General features: G+C 39.9%; 1 protein-coding gene across 1 annotated transcript in view; it reads left to right on the forward strand.

Moving 5' to 3' along the window:
- LOC105426417 (interleukin-1 receptor accessory protein-like 1) overlaps window positions 1-18,508 on the forward strand; it is a 187,284-nt gene that overhangs the window by 161,821 nt on the left and 6,955 nt on the right. The window contains exons 4-6 of the mRNA XM_089073602.1: window positions 5,032-5,165; window positions 6,334-6,498; window positions 11,808-11,945. Coding sequence (XP_088929728.1) covers window positions 5,032-5,165; window positions 6,334-6,498; window positions 11,808-11,945 — 437 coding nt within the window. The remainder of the gene's footprint in view (window positions 1-5,031; window positions 5,166-6,333; window positions 6,499-11,807; window positions 11,946-18,508) is intronic.

The following is an 18,508-nucleotide window of genomic DNA, read 5'->3' on the forward strand; positions in this document are numbered from 1 at the left end:
TTGTAAAGGGAAATGTATAGCGTTATTAATTTTTTTATATATTGTTGCTTTAGTTCTATTTTATTTATAGTTTTCTTGTGTAATGAGTGGATTTTACCATTTATAATTTTTATCTCAATTAAAAATCTGAAATGTGAAACAAATCGCTCTACGTAAAAACGTCATTTGATTTCTCGATAACGAGAAACGGATTGAAAAGTGATTCAGAATCTTTCGCATATTTTTTAATTGCCGATTCGTTACTGATCGCTGACATTAACGATAATACACGTCTTTTGTTTCTGACAACGATCTTAAAAATGTGTTATTGCTATATAATAGCAATAAAAGGTTAACGAAATATAAAAACATATACATGTTTCTTATATTTACATTGTTTGGTACATTAAATAGATTTGGATTACAAAGAAGTTAGATAAAATAATATGATCTTCAACATTTTCATAAGAGAAAATATTCGTAATTAACATTTTTTTAATGGCTGACAAAAATTTCTAACTGTAAATATCCCCTCCAACCAACATTCTTATTAAAAAGAAAAAAAAATAATAATCTAATAATAATCTATAAGAAAATTTAGAGTTATTAGTGTATAAGTGTGGAATAATTTAAATATATAGAAAAATATAAAAATAATCAAATATGTATGTTAAATCAATAATTTTTAAACAAAATGTATATTTTAAATATACTGTTTAGTTCTATTGTTGATATTAATATTGCAATATGCCGTTTCTCTCTAAGAATTAATACAAATTTAAAAGTTAAACTGTTTGCAGAATGGCGCTCAATTCTTTCACAGATACTTAAAAAAAAAAGAAATACTAGAAGAGTCTACAACATTTTTACTAATGCTTTTTTGCTAATGTTTTGACATATTTATATAAACAAATTTGAATTAGATTAGATATTTTCTTACATTAAAATCTTGAATTATTAAAAGATAGTGAATGGACTTTTTATTTGAATCTACATTTCGATGTTACACGTTGTTTTTTTTTTTTTTTTTTTTCCCCGGATATGCAGTGTCTCGATTCGATCGATCAATCAGCATCGAGGGTTCGCGGGAAAGGCCACGGTAGTTCGACGTATGATGCCATCAATTGGAATAGTTTTAATCAACTTAACGGACCGGAATTTATAGAGCGTTCGTAGAAATCGGATCGCCCGTGTTACCCGCAGCGCTTTAATCGAATAAAAAGCCGCCACAATACCTGGAACGGATAAACGCAGCTCCTCCCTGTAGCTTCCCCGCAGCTCCGTCCTCCTATTCGCTTTAAATTACAACTGATTCTGAATCACCCACGTGTTGACGATCGAAATAGTTTGGGGACCCGCGACTGGTTCGAAAGTCCCGCGAAATTCCCTTCCGTCTTTCTTTCCGTCACGAATTTTTTTTCGAAACTTTGCGCGTAAAGAGTGATCAAAAATTAGCGATTAATTTTTTTAGCCCGTTTTTTTAGAAACCCTCCTCCCCCCCCCCCGTGATTTTGGAACTGAATTATGTGCCAAATGATGTTTTATAAATTAGGTTTTATAATTAAATTGAACTGAATTTTTAAATAATTACATAATTTTTATAAAATACTAATAATTATTGTGAAATAGTATTTTATAAAAATTATTTCGTCAGCAAATTACTTTTAATAAATCGAGTTCTGATCTCCATAAAGATAAAAAACATTCTTTAATTTTTGTTCACTATATTGGATCAACCATTTTTTTCTGAGGATAATCAGATTTGTAATCAACGACCCAAGAAACCCCTAAATATTTTTCAAATTAAAATTTTTTAAAATATATAATCCATCATATCGAATCGGTCATTTTATTTGAATTTCGAAAATCTAATTTTAAATTCGTTATCAGCAGCCAGCAAGACTTCCGGGTACGAAGTTTTAAATTTTCGGACAGACATAAAAATTCATTCTTCGAAGCGACTGATACTTTAATGAACTTTGATTACTTTTGTCCCAATATCTTTTAACTAATACTCGACTCAACTTAAACTTATTTTTTGCGATTGATGTCTTGTCAGAGATTTGGCACATACAATTGTGTTTTAAAAATCACGGAACAAAAAAACGGGGTACATTTTTGCGGGGTCTCTCTTTGAGACTCGACGCGAAATTGCGTTCGTCGTGCGTGCGTGTAAATGTGTCGATTTGGTGAACATTGGATCCCAACGGAACGCCCAACGGATCGCCTCGGCTCGCCCCGATGCTATCGATTGTGCCACGTTGCGGGTATCGCGGGACACGCGATTTATCCGGTAAAGCGCGTCTGGCAAATTGCGGAGAAGGCGATCGATGCGCGCGCGATCCTCATAAATGTCATCGCGAGCGCATGAACACGTCGGACACGAGCGAGAACGTGCCCTTTCGGCATTCTGCCGAATGCCGCCGTGAAACGAACGAAATGGCCGCATGGTCGACGAAAAGGGATGAGAAATTGCCCAAATTTTTGGCCCTCCTCCCCCCCCCCCCTCCCCCCCCTATCGGGCGACTTGGCCGAAATCGAGTGGGAATCGAGTTTTAATTAATACACGACGCACACCGAAGTGTCCATTGCGCGTGATGCGCTCGAGGCTTTTCGGCGCACGACGATTCTCGTCGGGATCGCGAAAAAATAATGTCGAATGTATTCTGTATTCCGCGAAAAAATGACGATGGTGAATGGCGAGAGTCAATATTTTGAAATATTGAACCATCTCTCGCAGCTCTCAGTTAGGAATTAATAAACGTTAATAAGAATCAAATATGATTAGTAGTGTGCTAATTTATTTTAATTTTAACAGTTTCACATTTTGAAATTATCGATTAATAAATCTAATTAATTCTAATTAATTAGGTTGACGCGATAATCGATAGCAATCAGCCGTTTCCCCAAATTGTATCTGTATTCTCCTTTAATTTCCGTAATTTCATCAATCAACATCATTTTTTCAAATTTTATTGTTGTTTTATCCATAGACGCATTGAATATTTAATATCAGTACTTATTATTTAGTTTTTTTTTTTTTTTTTTTTTTTACGATGATTGTTTTAACTAATGGAATCAGTTTTCTAAAAAGTGCAAAATACATAAAACTACATTACACGTTTTATTTTTTATTCAAAATAACAATCATTCTTTGTGCAATTTTATTATTTTTTTATCGTTTGATTTCCCACCAGTTTAACATTTGTTAAATCGGTTTTTATCAATTTTAATTTGTTTTTATTATATTCTAATTCGTTTTGATCCGTAATGCGTGTCTTACATTTTCTTATTATTTTTTTCTTTCTCGATCTTACGACAAAGACTTTTGACAAAGACTAAGTAAATTCGAATTTGTCGTATCGACATTATCTAATATAGTCAATTAGTTAATTAGTTAATTTTCAAAAATAATAAATCTGTTTATTATTTCCAATCGTCAACATCCTTGTTTGTTCGTTTTTCATTCTTCAATCAACATTGTTTTCCAATTGTTTTCGCGAACAGCGTTCCTCCTTATTGCTAATAAATTCTCTCTCTCTCTCCCCCCCTCTCCCTCTTCGTCATTTTGCCCGGAACGTGTTCCGTCGTATTTTAATCGGCCGCCACCCTCGCACTCTCTTCGTTCGCCCGTTCCGAAACGCCGAAATTTATTTGTTTGTCGCGTCCGCGCGTTTCGCTTTTGTTGCGACGAGAGAGGGATGCGAGCGAGAACGGGCCGCCGAACGAATGAAATTACGCGAGTGGGAATTAATTGTGCGGGTAAGTCGTCGCGCGCGCCGCCGGCCCCGGCCGCACTTGTAATTAAATTAGCACGGCGAAATGTTCCGTGCGTTAAACGATTGTGTAACCGCGCTGATGGCGAACCCCCCTCCCCCCCTCTCGCCTCTGCCCACCCTCCCCCCGGCTCTTCCGCGGTTCTCGCGTTGCATCCCGCGAATCGCCCTTTGTCATTTTTTTCTCTTTACACGAGAAAGGCGGGGAGAGGGGGGGGGGAAAGGGAGAGAAGAGGAGAGAGAGAGAGAGAGAGAGGGGGGGGGGGGGAGATCGACATGGTCGACAACCGCCCCGAAAAAAAGGCGCCGCGACGCGGAACGCACGCGATCGCGCGCGCCTCAATGCATTCCAGATTGCGATGAAGGGGGAGGGAAAAAAACGCGCGATAATGCCACGCCTTTTTTTCGCGCCGCAATATCCGAGAGAGGACTGTAACTGGAGAGAAAACTTTGAGGAAAAGAAAAGATATACCGGTCGGGTATATGGCTGGCGCTCCACTCGCACGCATATGTTGCAGAGGTGTCCGCGACGATATTTTTTTTTTTTTTTATTAAATTCTGAAAACAGCAGGCTCCACCTGCTCTATTTCTTCCTGTCGGATGTAGATTGATAGATCGCTGGAGAGACATCCATGGATGGATTCTCGGAAGAATCTTCGGACCATTACGAGTCCTCGGGGATTCGTGGACGATCCTCTCTTTTAGGGAAAACTTTCATTTTAACTTTATTCCTATTCTGACCTCTTTCTATTCTTACCGTTAAGCCCTGTTCTGCATTTGAATTTATATTTGTACGATTGTCGTTTGGATACAATACAATTGCACACAGAAAGTAATGTAACGTCTCGCCTGAATAAAGCCATCAAAAGCAAGGTGCGAAGATTTTAAAATGAGATATTAGTAAGAAGGAAAAAAATACATCTTGGATTAAATAACAGCAAGATTTAAGTATTTAAGCGGTAAAAATTTCTCTCAAGAAAAATTTCGATACGATCGAATCTTCATTCAGATTAAAATTTGATGTAACAAGTTCCCTTATAGAGATATGCAAATGAATTTAAAAGTTCTGAAAGTTTTTCGCATTCGAAGAAGCTTTAAAAAGTTTTTCAATCCAAATCAATCGAGATTAATTAAGGATGACTTAGATGCAAAATAAAATAAAATCACCTTTAATCCACAGATACAATTCTTGTAATTTCTTAGTTTGAACTTTTAAATTTGCGTACGGTTATTGAATTACGCTTTTGATAATTACCCTTATTTTTGTTTGTTGCAGGGAGAACGATCAAATAATCGGCTCCTACTTAGAGATCGAGGACGTCACTCTCGAGGATTACGGCGAGTACAAATGCGAAGTCAGCAATGGCGTCGACGAGGAGATCACGTTGGCGGCTCACGTATACCGGCAAGGTCAGTAAAACTGTCGAAAATCTCTTCGAGATTCCATCCCGTCGTTGAAGATATTCCTTATCCCAAGACATAAAATCTACTACCTTGTGAGAAAATAGGAATTCAATAAGGATAAAATAACCTTCTCGAGCTCCTTAATTGTTGATATTAATTCGATACTTTTACTCGATCAACTTACGATTGGGCGTTTTATTTACAGGAGCGTTTTTGCTCTAATATTGATAAGGTTTTATTTCTCTCTCTCTCTCTCTTTTTTTTTTTTTTTTTTTTTTTTTTTTTTTTTTTTTTTTTTAATTTGATTACTATTGATCGCTCTTAAAACTCAAAAAGCTTTTTAAAATGAATCAGATTTGAAATACAATACTCAGCAACGGATTAAATAATTCCACTTGTTATTTTCCGACCACGATTGTTAATTACGACGTAAAACGAATTCAATCTGGATGCATTATTGTTCGTGTATAAAAACTAACAGTCGAATTCATTTTAATAATCGTCAGAAATATATTGACCGACTAACAAATCACGCGCCGCCGATTTACTTTATTACTTTTAATTATTATACGACAAATTAATTTTGTGAACAAAGTGATACAATGCCACGATAAAATCTTGTTTTTAAATTGGACTTATTGGATTTAATTTATCGTCAAATTTAATATCACGCATGTTTACGCTGTAGCACCCCATTGTTGTTACCCGATATTATTTTACGTGAAAGTGAAAAGTTTTTTTTATCTTTACAAAAATCTCTTGCGCCTTTTATTAAAATTAAAACATTTTGTAGGCAAACCATTTCTCTGCTAGAATTTATTTATTTAGAAATAAATGTTTCTAAAATTGGAAAAACTTTCTTATTTATTTTAATTTTAATTTTACTTTAAAAATTATCCCTATAGCTTAGAATTTGTTTGTATATATTTAAGAATATATGCTTCTCAAGTTGGAAAGAATTTTTGATTTACTGTTTTTAAATGTTTTATTAATCTCAACTAAGTATTTTAATTAGATTTGGAAATTGTAAAGTTTAAAATTCACGTTATTATTATTATTATTCGCTTTATTCGTTGAATAATTGCCTACCAAGTTTCGCTTTATTATCACATATTTTCGTATTTATTAATTTTCATAAAATTAAAATTTCGGATTTACTCTTTTTGATTCGCAGAGCCGCAATTCGTATTGAGCCTTCCGAACGGGTCTTGGAGGAAGTCTCTCTTGCTGGCGGTCCTCGTCCTGGTTCTGTTACTATCAGCTGGCGCATTTTATGCGCGTTGCTGGCTGCCACTTGCACTGTTTTGCAGAGACAAGTTTGGTCGCCTCGAGGAAAGCGGTGAGCTCAGAAATCGTAAATAACTTCACCGCGCGATCTCCGCCATTCGGCAGTCGCAGTAAGAAACCCCCTCCTCTCCCCCCCCTCCCCTCCCCTCCCCTCCCCTTCCCTCCCCTCTTGCGTGTTGCGGATATCCTAGAATTCCGCAGAAATTTGAAAATCGACCCTTGAAGATCTGTAAATCCTAGGAACTCCTTTCCGTATTTCTCAAGAATTCGAGGATCTCGTAAAGCCAAAGGCAGTGCGACTTCTTAAACTCGAGCCGGAGTGAGCCTCTTTCGCGAAAATTTCTCTTTTTACTTTTAGAATAAATATTCCAAAAAAAAAAAATGTGGACTAATTTTGCGGAATTTTTCCGGAAATAAAAAAGTTCACATTTTCGCGGAATGAAAAAATTCGCGGACCCTAAATTCCAATTATAAGATTTCCGAAAATCTCCCGGGAAGGAAGCACCAAGGAACAGAATTTAATTTTCTCGATCTAAGACCCTGCCTTCCACCTTCCCAGGCTTCCCTAATTTAAAGGCCCCTAAAACGTCGCGGAATCTCGTTGCCCGAAGAGACAAGGATACGGCTTAACATAAAATTCAAAGTCGCATGGATCGCCGGGGATTCCTTCCTAATCCCGAGACTAAGGAGATCCTGATGGGCCGAAGGAGATCCTTCGTCCTCCTTATCCTTCTTGCTGCTGGCTCGCCTCCTTCTTGCGACGACAAATTTCGCGGTGAGGAGGACTGGGTGTTGCTGTCGCGGTAATTATCAGTGACGCTTTTTCGTCGGCTTAATTGCGACTCTTAATTACCGCGGGAAGTACCCGCGAGACTCCGGTAGGAAAATTAAAATGGTTGTTTCTTAACGTTTCTTTGTTTTTTTTTTTTTCCCCGTTTTATTGCCCGCCCCCGCCTTGATCCTTCCGACTTTCTTCCCCGCGTTCCCGCTCCCGTCTCGTCGTCGCCTCAATTTGTTTAAATAATATGCTGATAACGGCGCGAGAGAAATCCCCGTGAGAATCCTCTCCTGGTAATTTGCGTTCTAAGATTCCTCCAGTTTATATTCTCTTTTTTTCTCCAACTGCACCGTCCGTGAGTCTTATGTATTGCAAATTGAAAGGGGGTGAATTTTTTATGATATTGTTTATCTTAAATGAACACACGGGACACAGGAGGGATGATCTTGTAGGTGAGAAAACGCAGTAGCTCTTGTTTTACAGCTGGATAATTTCTCGCGATAATGAAATAAGAAAAAGGATTAAATCGCAATAATAAATTTTCATAAGAGAAAAATTCATAAGAGAATTTGTTTGGAGAGATGAGAAAAAATTTTAAATTTTGATTCTGAAGAAAATCAAGTTACAGCTCTTGGTTTCTCGTGATAATCTTGGAATCCTAGAATTTTAAGTTTCGTGGAATTGTGCAAAGATCATGATTCTGAAGCATTCTGATTTTTCTGAAAGCAAACACAAGAGGAGATTTTACAAAATAGAAAGGCAGGAAAGGGAGGAATCTCAAGAAAGGTCTTCCGAAAGTCGGAAGTTCTGCCGAATTTTAATCCCTCTAAGAGCAAGGGAGAAAGGATGAGGAAATGGAAGGAGAAAGTAGAATTTTCGCAGACACAAAAGACGACGGCGACATCGTTTTATTCCTCGAGAACATTCTCCAGGAGGAAGAGCTCGCATAAATAGGAGCCTCGATTTAGTTGAGGCTTAATGAGCTGCATCTTTCCTTCTTTTTCCTTTTTTTTTTCACCCTCGTCCTTTTTCCTTCCTTCTTTTTTTTTGCTCGCTTAACCGATCGCACTTTAATTCTTCCCGCCATCTCGCAATTTACTTAAGTAACGCTAATTCCGCCGGGGGCAGGAACTTTCAAAGGATTTTACGCGGTCTCCTCTCCTCCCCCCTCCCTCTCTCTCTCTCTCTCTCTCTCTCTCTCTCTCTCTCTCTCTCTCTCTCTCTCTCTCTCCGGTTGCCCGGACGCTTCAATATTTCAGACGCTGTAATATGAACGGTAAAACGATGTAACTCGTTACATCGAGGTTCTCTCTTTGCATATTGCGTTTAACAATTACGGTGGGATTATTACCGGCGTTTAACCATGCCTCACGATTAAAAATGCTGGAAATAGGAAAGATTCCAGCATTCTCTCAGTCCTTTCATGTTAAAAACGCGCGCGCCTACGAATATCTGAATACGTATTTATTCGCAGGAAAAAAATACGTCAAATTTTATCGTATAGTAAAATATTGATTGTTCCTATTGTCGCTCTGTTGTTTGCTTCTGCGAGAAGGAGAAAATTTGCTTGAGGAGGAAAGTTTTCTTTCATATTGAGTTTTTAAAATTCTTCGTTTTCGAAAAAAATTCCACGCGCCGATGCCTCTCGTCTCTTCAAATTTTGCCAATTTGCCACCAGGCTTCTCTCGCTGGTGGCACAGAGAGTTTTTGTCCCGTTCCAAAATGGTTCCTTCGGTTTTCGTTTCTCTAGAATTTTGATTAAACGTCGGAGGCTAGAGGCGAAGAACTGATCGTTTTCGACCTAAATCTTCGGGGACAATTCCAGTCCCCCGACGTCTCCCCTCCCCCCTCCCCCTCCCCCGCCTCTCGCGAGTCGACGAGGAGTGGAGCGCGTCGTCGAGTTGCAGCGTCGCGTCGGGCCCAATTACGGCGGGGCCGGCAATTTGCGGCATTAGCCATGCAACGAGATATCATTAGCCGGCCGACCGCGGAGCGGCCGGTCCGACAGAAATGATACCGTCACGTCGTGCCGAGAATCCCGTCGGCCGACGGAGAAAACGAGCGGTTGCGGGTCGCGCTAATAGCGAGACGGGCGAGAGACGTCTCGCGCATCGCGCGTTCCCAGAATCCGCTGGTAATCGTCGTAATTTTCTCTCTCCGAGTCGCCCCGTATAAGGCGGCGATGTCGTGGGACGTTTGTTCGCTCGTGAGAAATCGAGCGCGACAACGCGACATTTCCGTCGGCCGGGCCTTCGCGCGCGCAAGAGAGAGAGGGAGGGAGGGAGGGGGAGAGAGAGAGAGAGAGAGAGAAAACGACAACTTTGAATCCCTTTGGTCGTTCCGACTCGTTTCCAATTCATCAATTGTAACAAGTATATACGATTGCATGAATAATTGTAAAAATTCATGCGATTTGTAGTAGAAATATTATATTTCATAAAAGATGCGAGATTTTTAATTGTCTCTCTTAATTAATTAATTTTATGTATTTTATTTTGTTTATAACGAAACAGCCGGAAATGATGAGCATTTATCGAAAAAAAAAATCTAACTCTTTCGAAACTGTACTTTGTAAATTTAATCTGAAAAGAAAAAATATCATATGGGATTTCAATTTTTGTGTATGGGATTCGAATTTTTTCAAAAAATAGACTGAAATGCCAGAGATTATGGGATTTTTCACGAATTTGAAAAAGTCATATGTGCGATATGTTGCTCTTTTATTGCTGCAATATTTCACTATGACAGAATTTTGAAATGTTTCACATGCTCCTTTTGTAAATGAATATGCATTTAAATATTGGCAGATGCACTATGAATTTTGCAATTTAAAAGGACAAAAGCTAAATATCTCCTTTCCCCATTATTTTTCAATAATAAAACTCATTTAGATACATTAAATGATGACATTCTACATATTTTTCGTATTAAATGAAAATAAAATCACTTTTATATTCTAATTTCGACATTTTCGACGTTTTTATTGAGTCGATGCAGATTTTTTTTTTTTTCTTGAATAATTTGATACAGAGAAGTTCAGTACAGTGATCGATGAAATATTTTCTCCGCAACGAATTATATACTGAATAAGTCCGTGTAATGTTAAAAAATAAAAAAGGAAAAGGAATAAGATTTTATTCTGAGAAAAAGAAACTAAAAGTGGTCTTGAAAGTGATTTGTAAGAAACACGCTATGATTAATATGAATGAATGTATCGAATTATTTCACGACGACGAAAAAATTGTATTGATCCGCCGATAGCGGATGAATATTTAAGGCGTAAATTGAGGGCGAATTTGCCCGTTTATTTATATATGTGCGTTTTAAATTTAGATATTCAAAGTGCATTTTACGAGTTGCGCGAGAAATGAAATCTGGTGTAATTTTGTAAATATCGTGTAAATTTCTCCATTAATTTTGCCTTAATGCGATGAAAGCACTTGATGGAGGTTTTGCGATTATTAAAACGAAACTTGCTGTCGATCCTTGGAGCCTTTATGGCTCCAATTGTCATGGCGGCCATCCCGTTTGCCCACTTCCCTCGAATATTCCCTATATTTCGCGAACGTACGCTCCGATAAATAAACGTCAGGATTACGGCGAAGTCTAAAGGGCGACGTCGTAACCGATTTCCTTAACCGCCGTTCGCTCTCGCGCCCCGTCATATAAGCGCCGTCGCCATTATGGCGCACATTATTTACCTCTATGGGACATTTTGCGCGCATAATGGCCCGCGGACGATAACGATTTAATCTATTTCTCGAGTGAACGGTTACGCGCGGCCCCGACTACGCGGGAATAAATTTCGAGTAAACGGAAGCGATAATGCGCGAATTATTACGCCCCCCCCCCCCCCTCTCCCCTGTCCCTCCTCCCGTCCTCTATCTCCCATCCCCATCATCCGTTCACTTAAACTCGTTCTCGGATCGCGCTCGGCTCGCGCAGGAGCGCCAAATTTCTGTTTTATATTCATAAGAGATCGCGAATCTCCCTCTTGGGACGCTCAGTTCGCATCCCTTATCGCGCCAACGAGCTATTCGATCTGTCTCAAAGTTTGTCCGATTGGCTCCCCCCAACACCTAGACTTATCCCAAAAACATCCTATCGAGTTAAATAAGTTTCAAGATCGATTGGAAATCAAAGGGGCACTGATCTAGAGATTCCAATGTTTCATATTCTACAAAAAATAATCCTTTAGCTCTGTTTCAACCCTTGGACACACACACACACACACACACACACACACACACACACACACACACACACACACACACGGACGAAAAACTTTTAAAAAACCCCCAAATACCAAGTAGAAAAGACTCCCGTGAATACAAATTGAAAACAGCTTAAGGTTCCTCTGAAAATTATCTGGAAGAATTAAGGAAAAGTTCTGACTGAGAGGGAAAGACCTTGAGAATCCTCTTATCTGCCCAAGAGTCGAAACCAACTTTCGCGATCCCGTTTGCCTTTTGTTCTCGGTTTGACTTCTCGTTCGATCGGCTTCTTGGTCGATTTAGCTCGGCCCAGCTCGGTTGATGTTGAAGGAAGAAGCGCGTAATCACGAAACTGACTATGCATTGCAGATGGGAAGGAATGCGACGCCCTGGTGTGCTACCACGAGAAGGACTCGAACCTGGTGATTGGTATCGTGATACCCACGCTGGAGTCCAGGCATCGTTACAAGTGCGCGGCTCTGGAGTTGTCTCACCTGAATCGCAATTGTAAGTAGCCCTGTTTACGCGGCCACTGCCACGTTAATCAGCGGCGGCGATATATCCCCTCCTCTCCTCAGATAATTACGTAGTCGTAATGCTGGCTGTGGAACACCTGCGGAATACGAGAGTGCCGTCACACCGAGAGGCATATTCAGCTATACATCATTCTCTCGAGTCACGCGTTCAAGAGTATATCGGAGAAAGAGGATTTTTTTTTTAAGTCGCTTTAAGTCTGTTTCTTTGAAGAATCTTGTTAAATTTCTGTGCGGATTTCTGTGCGTATTATTGAACCTTTTTCAGTGAGTATCGCGAGAAGAGGAGAAAAGAGAGAGTGTTGCGCTTTGTTCGCGACACCCGGTATATGCAATTCGGTAGCAGCGACGCGAAAGAGATCTTTATCATGTTACATAAGGAACGAGGGACTCTCCTTTTAAAACAAAGAACCGAAAGACGGGAGAAAAGGAGAAAAGAGAGAGAGAGAGAGAGAGAGAGAGAGAGAGAGAGAGAGAGAGAGAGAGAGAGAAATGATGTGCGCTGGAATTCCCTGCGGGGTTACTTTGCGGTGCAACCCGCGGCGATGCGGGCCGCATGCGACGAATATATAGCGAGGGTTGGGCAAGGGGGATATTCGAGGAGACGAAACAGGCGGATATTCAGCAGCGGCGAATGTGGGCCATGAAGTTCCGAGTTCTGTATAAGTAATTTTATGGGGCGCGCAGCTTATGAATTAGAGCTAAATAAAAGCCGTCCTTCGTCTGCTCGGATCACGAAGCGGTCGCGCGAAATCGGATTAGCTTCCGGGGATAATACGGCGAGAGGGATTATACATCGATCGCGGTTTCGCCAAGAGATGAAGCGAAATTAGAGAGGGGGGGGGGGGGGAGAGAGAGGTACGCATTTCGCGGATGATTTAATTAAGAATGCGAATGCAAATTAGATCGAAGATCAAACGTACTGTGAAGAGAACAACGAGTGCGAGAATTGTATTAAAACTTATGGAATCAAGTATAATCATGTATAATTCAACATTTTTCATTTTAAAAAAAATATATATATATTGCGGAAATAGGGAAGATTGACTTTGAAGAAATAAATGAATAATTAATTTTTAATTTGTATTTTTTATCGTAAAAAAACTTATGAGATTTTTGCAATACATCGCGATAAGTAAGAATATAATATTTGCATCTATGTAATGTACCTTTATTTATATTTATATTATAGCGTTCATTAATCTAATTCTACGTTATTATACATTTATAATTTCTTCATCAAGTAATTTTTTGAAAGAAGAAAATGTGAAAATAAGATTTTCAACACAACATTCATCAAAAATGAGAACTAATAATTCTAATAAATAGACTGTTTGACAATGATAAAATAATGATAAATTTGCAGTAAAAAGAAATAAGATTTAAAAATGTACGTGAAAAGAACAACTTTATTAGAGTATTTAAAAATTTTACTATAGATCTTCAAAATAATTTGTTGAGACCATTAAAATAATTATTTAGAGTGTTGAAGTTCCTAGAATATAAAAAATATTATCATTATGCTTAAGCGTTTTATATAATTAATAGCCCAACAAAATTATTTTCAGATACATGTCTGACAGAATCGTTATTTCCATGTGGATATATGATTTCAAAGTTACATGGAGCCAGAGTTAATGTAAATTACGAAAGATCGTCGAGAAGTCGCGAAGCGCGAGAAAATGTGACTAAATGTTAAATAGAGAAATTACAATAGGTAGCTGCATTAGAAAGTGCCAAAATCTGTTTCAGTACGGAGAATTTAAGAGAAAATTTATAAATATTAATTGTTTTATTATTTAAGACGAATTGTTTCGTTCGTTTTTTTTTTTTTTTTATTTTTTCTTATTTATCACGTATTATTCTTTATTTATTTTATTATTATTAATAGTATTTCGATGAGTTCCAGTTCTCACAATCTAGAGAAAATTCTTGCGTAAAGATTCAAGTCTACTTCCTGAATTATCTATAAATTACAGAACCGTGAAGATGCCCAATAATTACGTGTGCGTAGATTCCTAAAAACCCGAGAGGCATGCAACTCGATCGAATTTTGCGTAGAAAAACGGGGAAGCCAGCGAAATACGGGTCATTCTCTCTCCTTTTGTTCTGCCAGTCCGATTGTAGCGTCGAAACCACGTGGGGCTCCACGTAACAATGTGGAGCAATTTCTTTTGCTCTCTTTCTCTCTCTCTCTCTCTCTCTCTCTCTTTTTTTCGCTTCTCACGCGATGGTTCGACGATTCCGTTACCACGTGGTATCGCGGCCATTTGTCGGGGCAATTTATTTCAGTACAAAGAAGATTTGCAACCGGGGCGCACCGATCACGGAAGGAACCGCCGCCGGTCGTGGGATCGTTAGCCACGGGCGAGGACACGGCACTCAGGAGGGAGGGGGGGGGGTGGTGGTGGTGGTGATCCTCGCGGCATAACCGGAAGTGATGGGGACCCTACGGTGAATCGTGGGAATCACGGCAACTTGGCAACTTGCCAAATTGAATTAGAAAGTTCGCCGCTCTCTCGGCCGTGGAGTGTCTCGTTTGTCTCCGCGGTGGCAGCCGCGGTATCGAATTAGGTGCACGAAGACCCTCCCCCCTCCTTCCTCCCCTCCCCTCACAACCTGTACAACCGCGTGTATTTTCGGGCCGCGAAGAGTCGCCGAGGGGAACGGGGAGGTAGTCCCGCGGGGTGGTTCGCGCGAAGACGGGAAGACGAGGAACGACAAGGGTAACAAGGGATATCCTGTATTAAGAATCTTATTACGTATGGCGTAATGTATGGGAACAGAAGCGTGGAACAAACTGGAAATAATTGGTACCCGGGATCGACCGGGATAAGAAATGTAATTGTATCTCGAATCGGTTTTACGACGTCGATTAAACGTCGATTGAAAAAGGCGATTAAAACTCGCTGCGAATAAAAAACGGAAATGGAAAAAATGAATCCTCGATCATTAATTGGAGAGATACCGGCAGATACCGAAGAGTATTATTTTTCGTATCTCGGAAAAAAATCTAGAGAAGGCGAGAAGAGCGCCAGTCAAAGCGAGGGAAACGAATCTCCCGAATCTTTTCTGTCCGAGAAGAGAACAAGCGCCGTGGTGGCCGATAATTTGCTCTAATTGGTTGGGCTGATCATTCCGAGCCCTCTAAGCCGATCACCAAACGCGCGGGGTGCGCGTTTCCGTATCGTACCGCAAATGATTCAGCCAACTCATAGCTCTCCCTCTAACCCCCGCGCTCTTTCTCTCTCTCTCTCTCTCTCTCTCTCTCTCTGGACCAATCCGCGCGATCCGCACGCTTTGCTCTCGGACAATATTAGCGAGCTAATTACAATCGTCCGATTAGCCAACATCGCTCGTTGCCTTACTGCTCTAAGCCGATTGCGCCCGGGCGTGGAGTGTGGACTATCGTTCTGCAATGGGGTGCGCGATCGGGCAACATATAACGTACACGGTTCAGACGGTTCATCCATATCCTCGGTCCTTGTATACCTTGGCACAACGTGTACTCCGCTAATTACGACGTCCCGATTACACAGCTTATGACTTTACGTCCGGTCTGCGCATGATGGCCACCGTCGAGTTGCTCTGGGGGGTTAGGGAGCGTCGGGGGCGGGGAGAGGAGGGGGGGGGGAGCTATCCCGGGGCTCAACACGTGAACTTTGGCAGCGGCGGTCCGGCTGGTCGGTCGGCTGACGTTTGATAGTCAATGAACAAAGTTCGCTATCAAAGCGACCGGGATTTCGCGTATCCGCAGGGGACTCGGTGATTTTCTCAGCCCGTGTACTCAACCCGTGGGCGGACGTTTCGGAAAGTTTCCCCCTCCCGCCCGCCCGCGGAATGACGATGATGAGCCAATCAGCCCTCGAGCTTTGCATCTTCCACGGTTCGATTAATCCCGACACTTACGAGGGTTCTTCGCTGGCCCCGGAAATTTGAATTTTGATGAAACTCGCGCAACTGCGATCGATCGGTGCCCGTTCACGTCGAGTGAACTCTCTCTCAAGTGAAAGATGCAGATTCTTATCAAATTAATTATTATCGCGGCATATAATAATCATCAAAATCATGCAATTGTCAAATCGACTCTTCGGACTGAAGAATATTCCTTTGATTCCTCTCGAACAGCGATCGTAAACAACAAATGATGCAAAGGATTTAAATCCTTAAAGTCACCAACACATTTAAAGCACATTGGATGCTTGGATCTACTTATTTCTGACGTAGATTCATCATGAGAAGATCGAGATTGATGCTTAGTCAACCGTGTTCCCCTCCCTCCTTCCGCGAGTTACATCACGATAGCTATGCTTTATCAGAGAGCTTCTCCGAAGAGAGGAAACACCATTTTCTCAACAGTTTCTGATTTAATACCGATTTTAATCAAACTGCGCGCGCGCACGCACGCACGCACGCACGCACGCACGCACGCACGCACGCACGCACGCACGCACGCACGCACGCACGCACGCACGCACGCACGCACGCACGCACGCACGCACGCACGCACGCACGCACGCACGCACGCACGCACGCACGCACGCACACTTCGACTCTCCTGTTTCATTCGGAGTTAACGAAGTTTTCTCTGGAAACAATGAGCCGTAACGCCGGCATCTATTCGGTCGATCAGTTTTTATCAAGCTCGTGCTCGCCTGCATCAAGGCCGGATATACACGGTGGCGTGCGGTAACTCATACATTATCCTGGACGATGGGAAAGGGAAACCTACCGGGTTTTTTTTATTGCTCGCGCCACCGCCGGTTTGCTTTCACTTTATCGCCCGTGAAATCCAGCCGTCCGCTTCGCCGGTGGACAATATTTCCAGAGTGTCACGGGAAAGAGTGTATACGTGCAAAAATTCAGCATGACGCTGCCGGAGTTGACTCTGTAATCGGACCGCGAACTGTTTTACGGAGGAAAAAAAAAAAAATATCGCTTCCGATGAAAATTGAGATTTATCCGCGCGTTTCCGGGGCGTCCCGGGCGTTCCTGATGTTAAATCGCAATCATATAGCGATATATAGTGCCGATGGCATTAAGGTTTTCGAATGTCTTATTGTTAAAAAATTATTGTAGAAAAAAATCTTTCAATTCGGAGAAAACAATGTTTAAATTATTCAAATGAAAGGGAACGCCGTCCGAGGGATTTTAGGATTATTTCTATTTCTAAAGAAATTTTTCAAGAGATGTCTGATGTCAAGCTTTTCTCTTTGAGCTTTTCTCGCGAATTAAAAACTTTATTTTCAAATATCTCAGATAATCCTTTCTGTCAATGTCTCTGTAATTTTTTAAAAAAAATTGTACGAAAAGAACAGTTTTACCGAAGTATCTAAAAATCTGACCAAATATAGACTTAAAAATGATTTTCGAGCCATCAAAATATTGACGCTCAAAACATTGACTCCTATAATATATAAAAAAATTTAGCAATATAATCCTGTTAAACCATCTTAGGTAATTACTTGAATAATAAGAAAATTATATCTGTATCAAATTTTTAAATATTTCTTAAAGTAAAATCCTTCTTTTCGTGTATATAAAGATGTGTATGATTAAATTTATATAAACAAACGACATTAAAATCGTGCTATATATTTATAAATATGGTTATGCTGCAAAAGTTTTTTATATTAGATAACAAAATTATTTTCAGATCTGTATATGCAGCCGAATTTTTAAATTCAGCAGAAATAGTCGTTTGTTTATATAATTTTTTCCGTACAGAAACTAAAACGATATTAATTTATTTTTCTTTTTTCCGTTTTCTCACGCAAATAGAGAATATGTAAAAAATATCAGCGCGTTGAAAATACAAGACCGAGAGAAACTTCCGTAGATCGAAAGAACAATTTTGCTGTGTAGGATCTAAAAATTTGGCCAGATACTAAAAAATAATTTTGTTGGGCCATCAAAATTATTATGTAGGACGTTTAAACATGACATATTAACACCGCATAATCTTTTTATATTCTAACAACTAATTTGAATGTCTTACTATAATTATTTTGGTGGTCCAACGAAATAATTTTTATAGACAATTATAATGGATTACATGAGCCAAAGCTGGATGACAATGGTAGATATATGTCTTAAACAAACCATAGTTTTTACAAAAACTATTATTCTAACTGTCATGCAGACGTTTTCGACCTTTAATATGTGGAGAAGAGGGATCAAACCAAAAGTAATATATCTCAGGAAGTTATCAAAGATGTGAGATGGGAATGAGAATAAAGAGAAGGATTAATAAAACAACGGGATTAAAAAATTAACAGAGAGGGAGGGAATTAAGGATCGGTAGTATCCGAGAGCGATATCCATATCACTTTGCTTATTGTTAAGGCCTCTCGATTGCCGATTTCTTTTATGTGCGCCAATCTCGGAAACCAATCTTCTTGACCGAAATGAAGATTCGTTCGTTCAGGAATCCTCAAAGATATTATTTTTCAGATTTCTACATTCGTGATATTCGTAATCTTCTAAATTTCATACGTGGATACATTTTCACAATTCGTATTCGGTGATTCTTCGCAG

This window comes from Pogonomyrmex barbatus, unplaced genomic scaffold (genome assembly GCF_055798465.1).
Source record: "Pogonomyrmex barbatus isolate J1 unplaced genomic scaffold, ASM5579846v1 scaffold15, whole genome shotgun sequence".
NCBI classification, from domain to species: Eukaryota; Metazoa; Arthropoda; class Insecta; order Hymenoptera; family Formicidae; genus Pogonomyrmex; species Pogonomyrmex barbatus.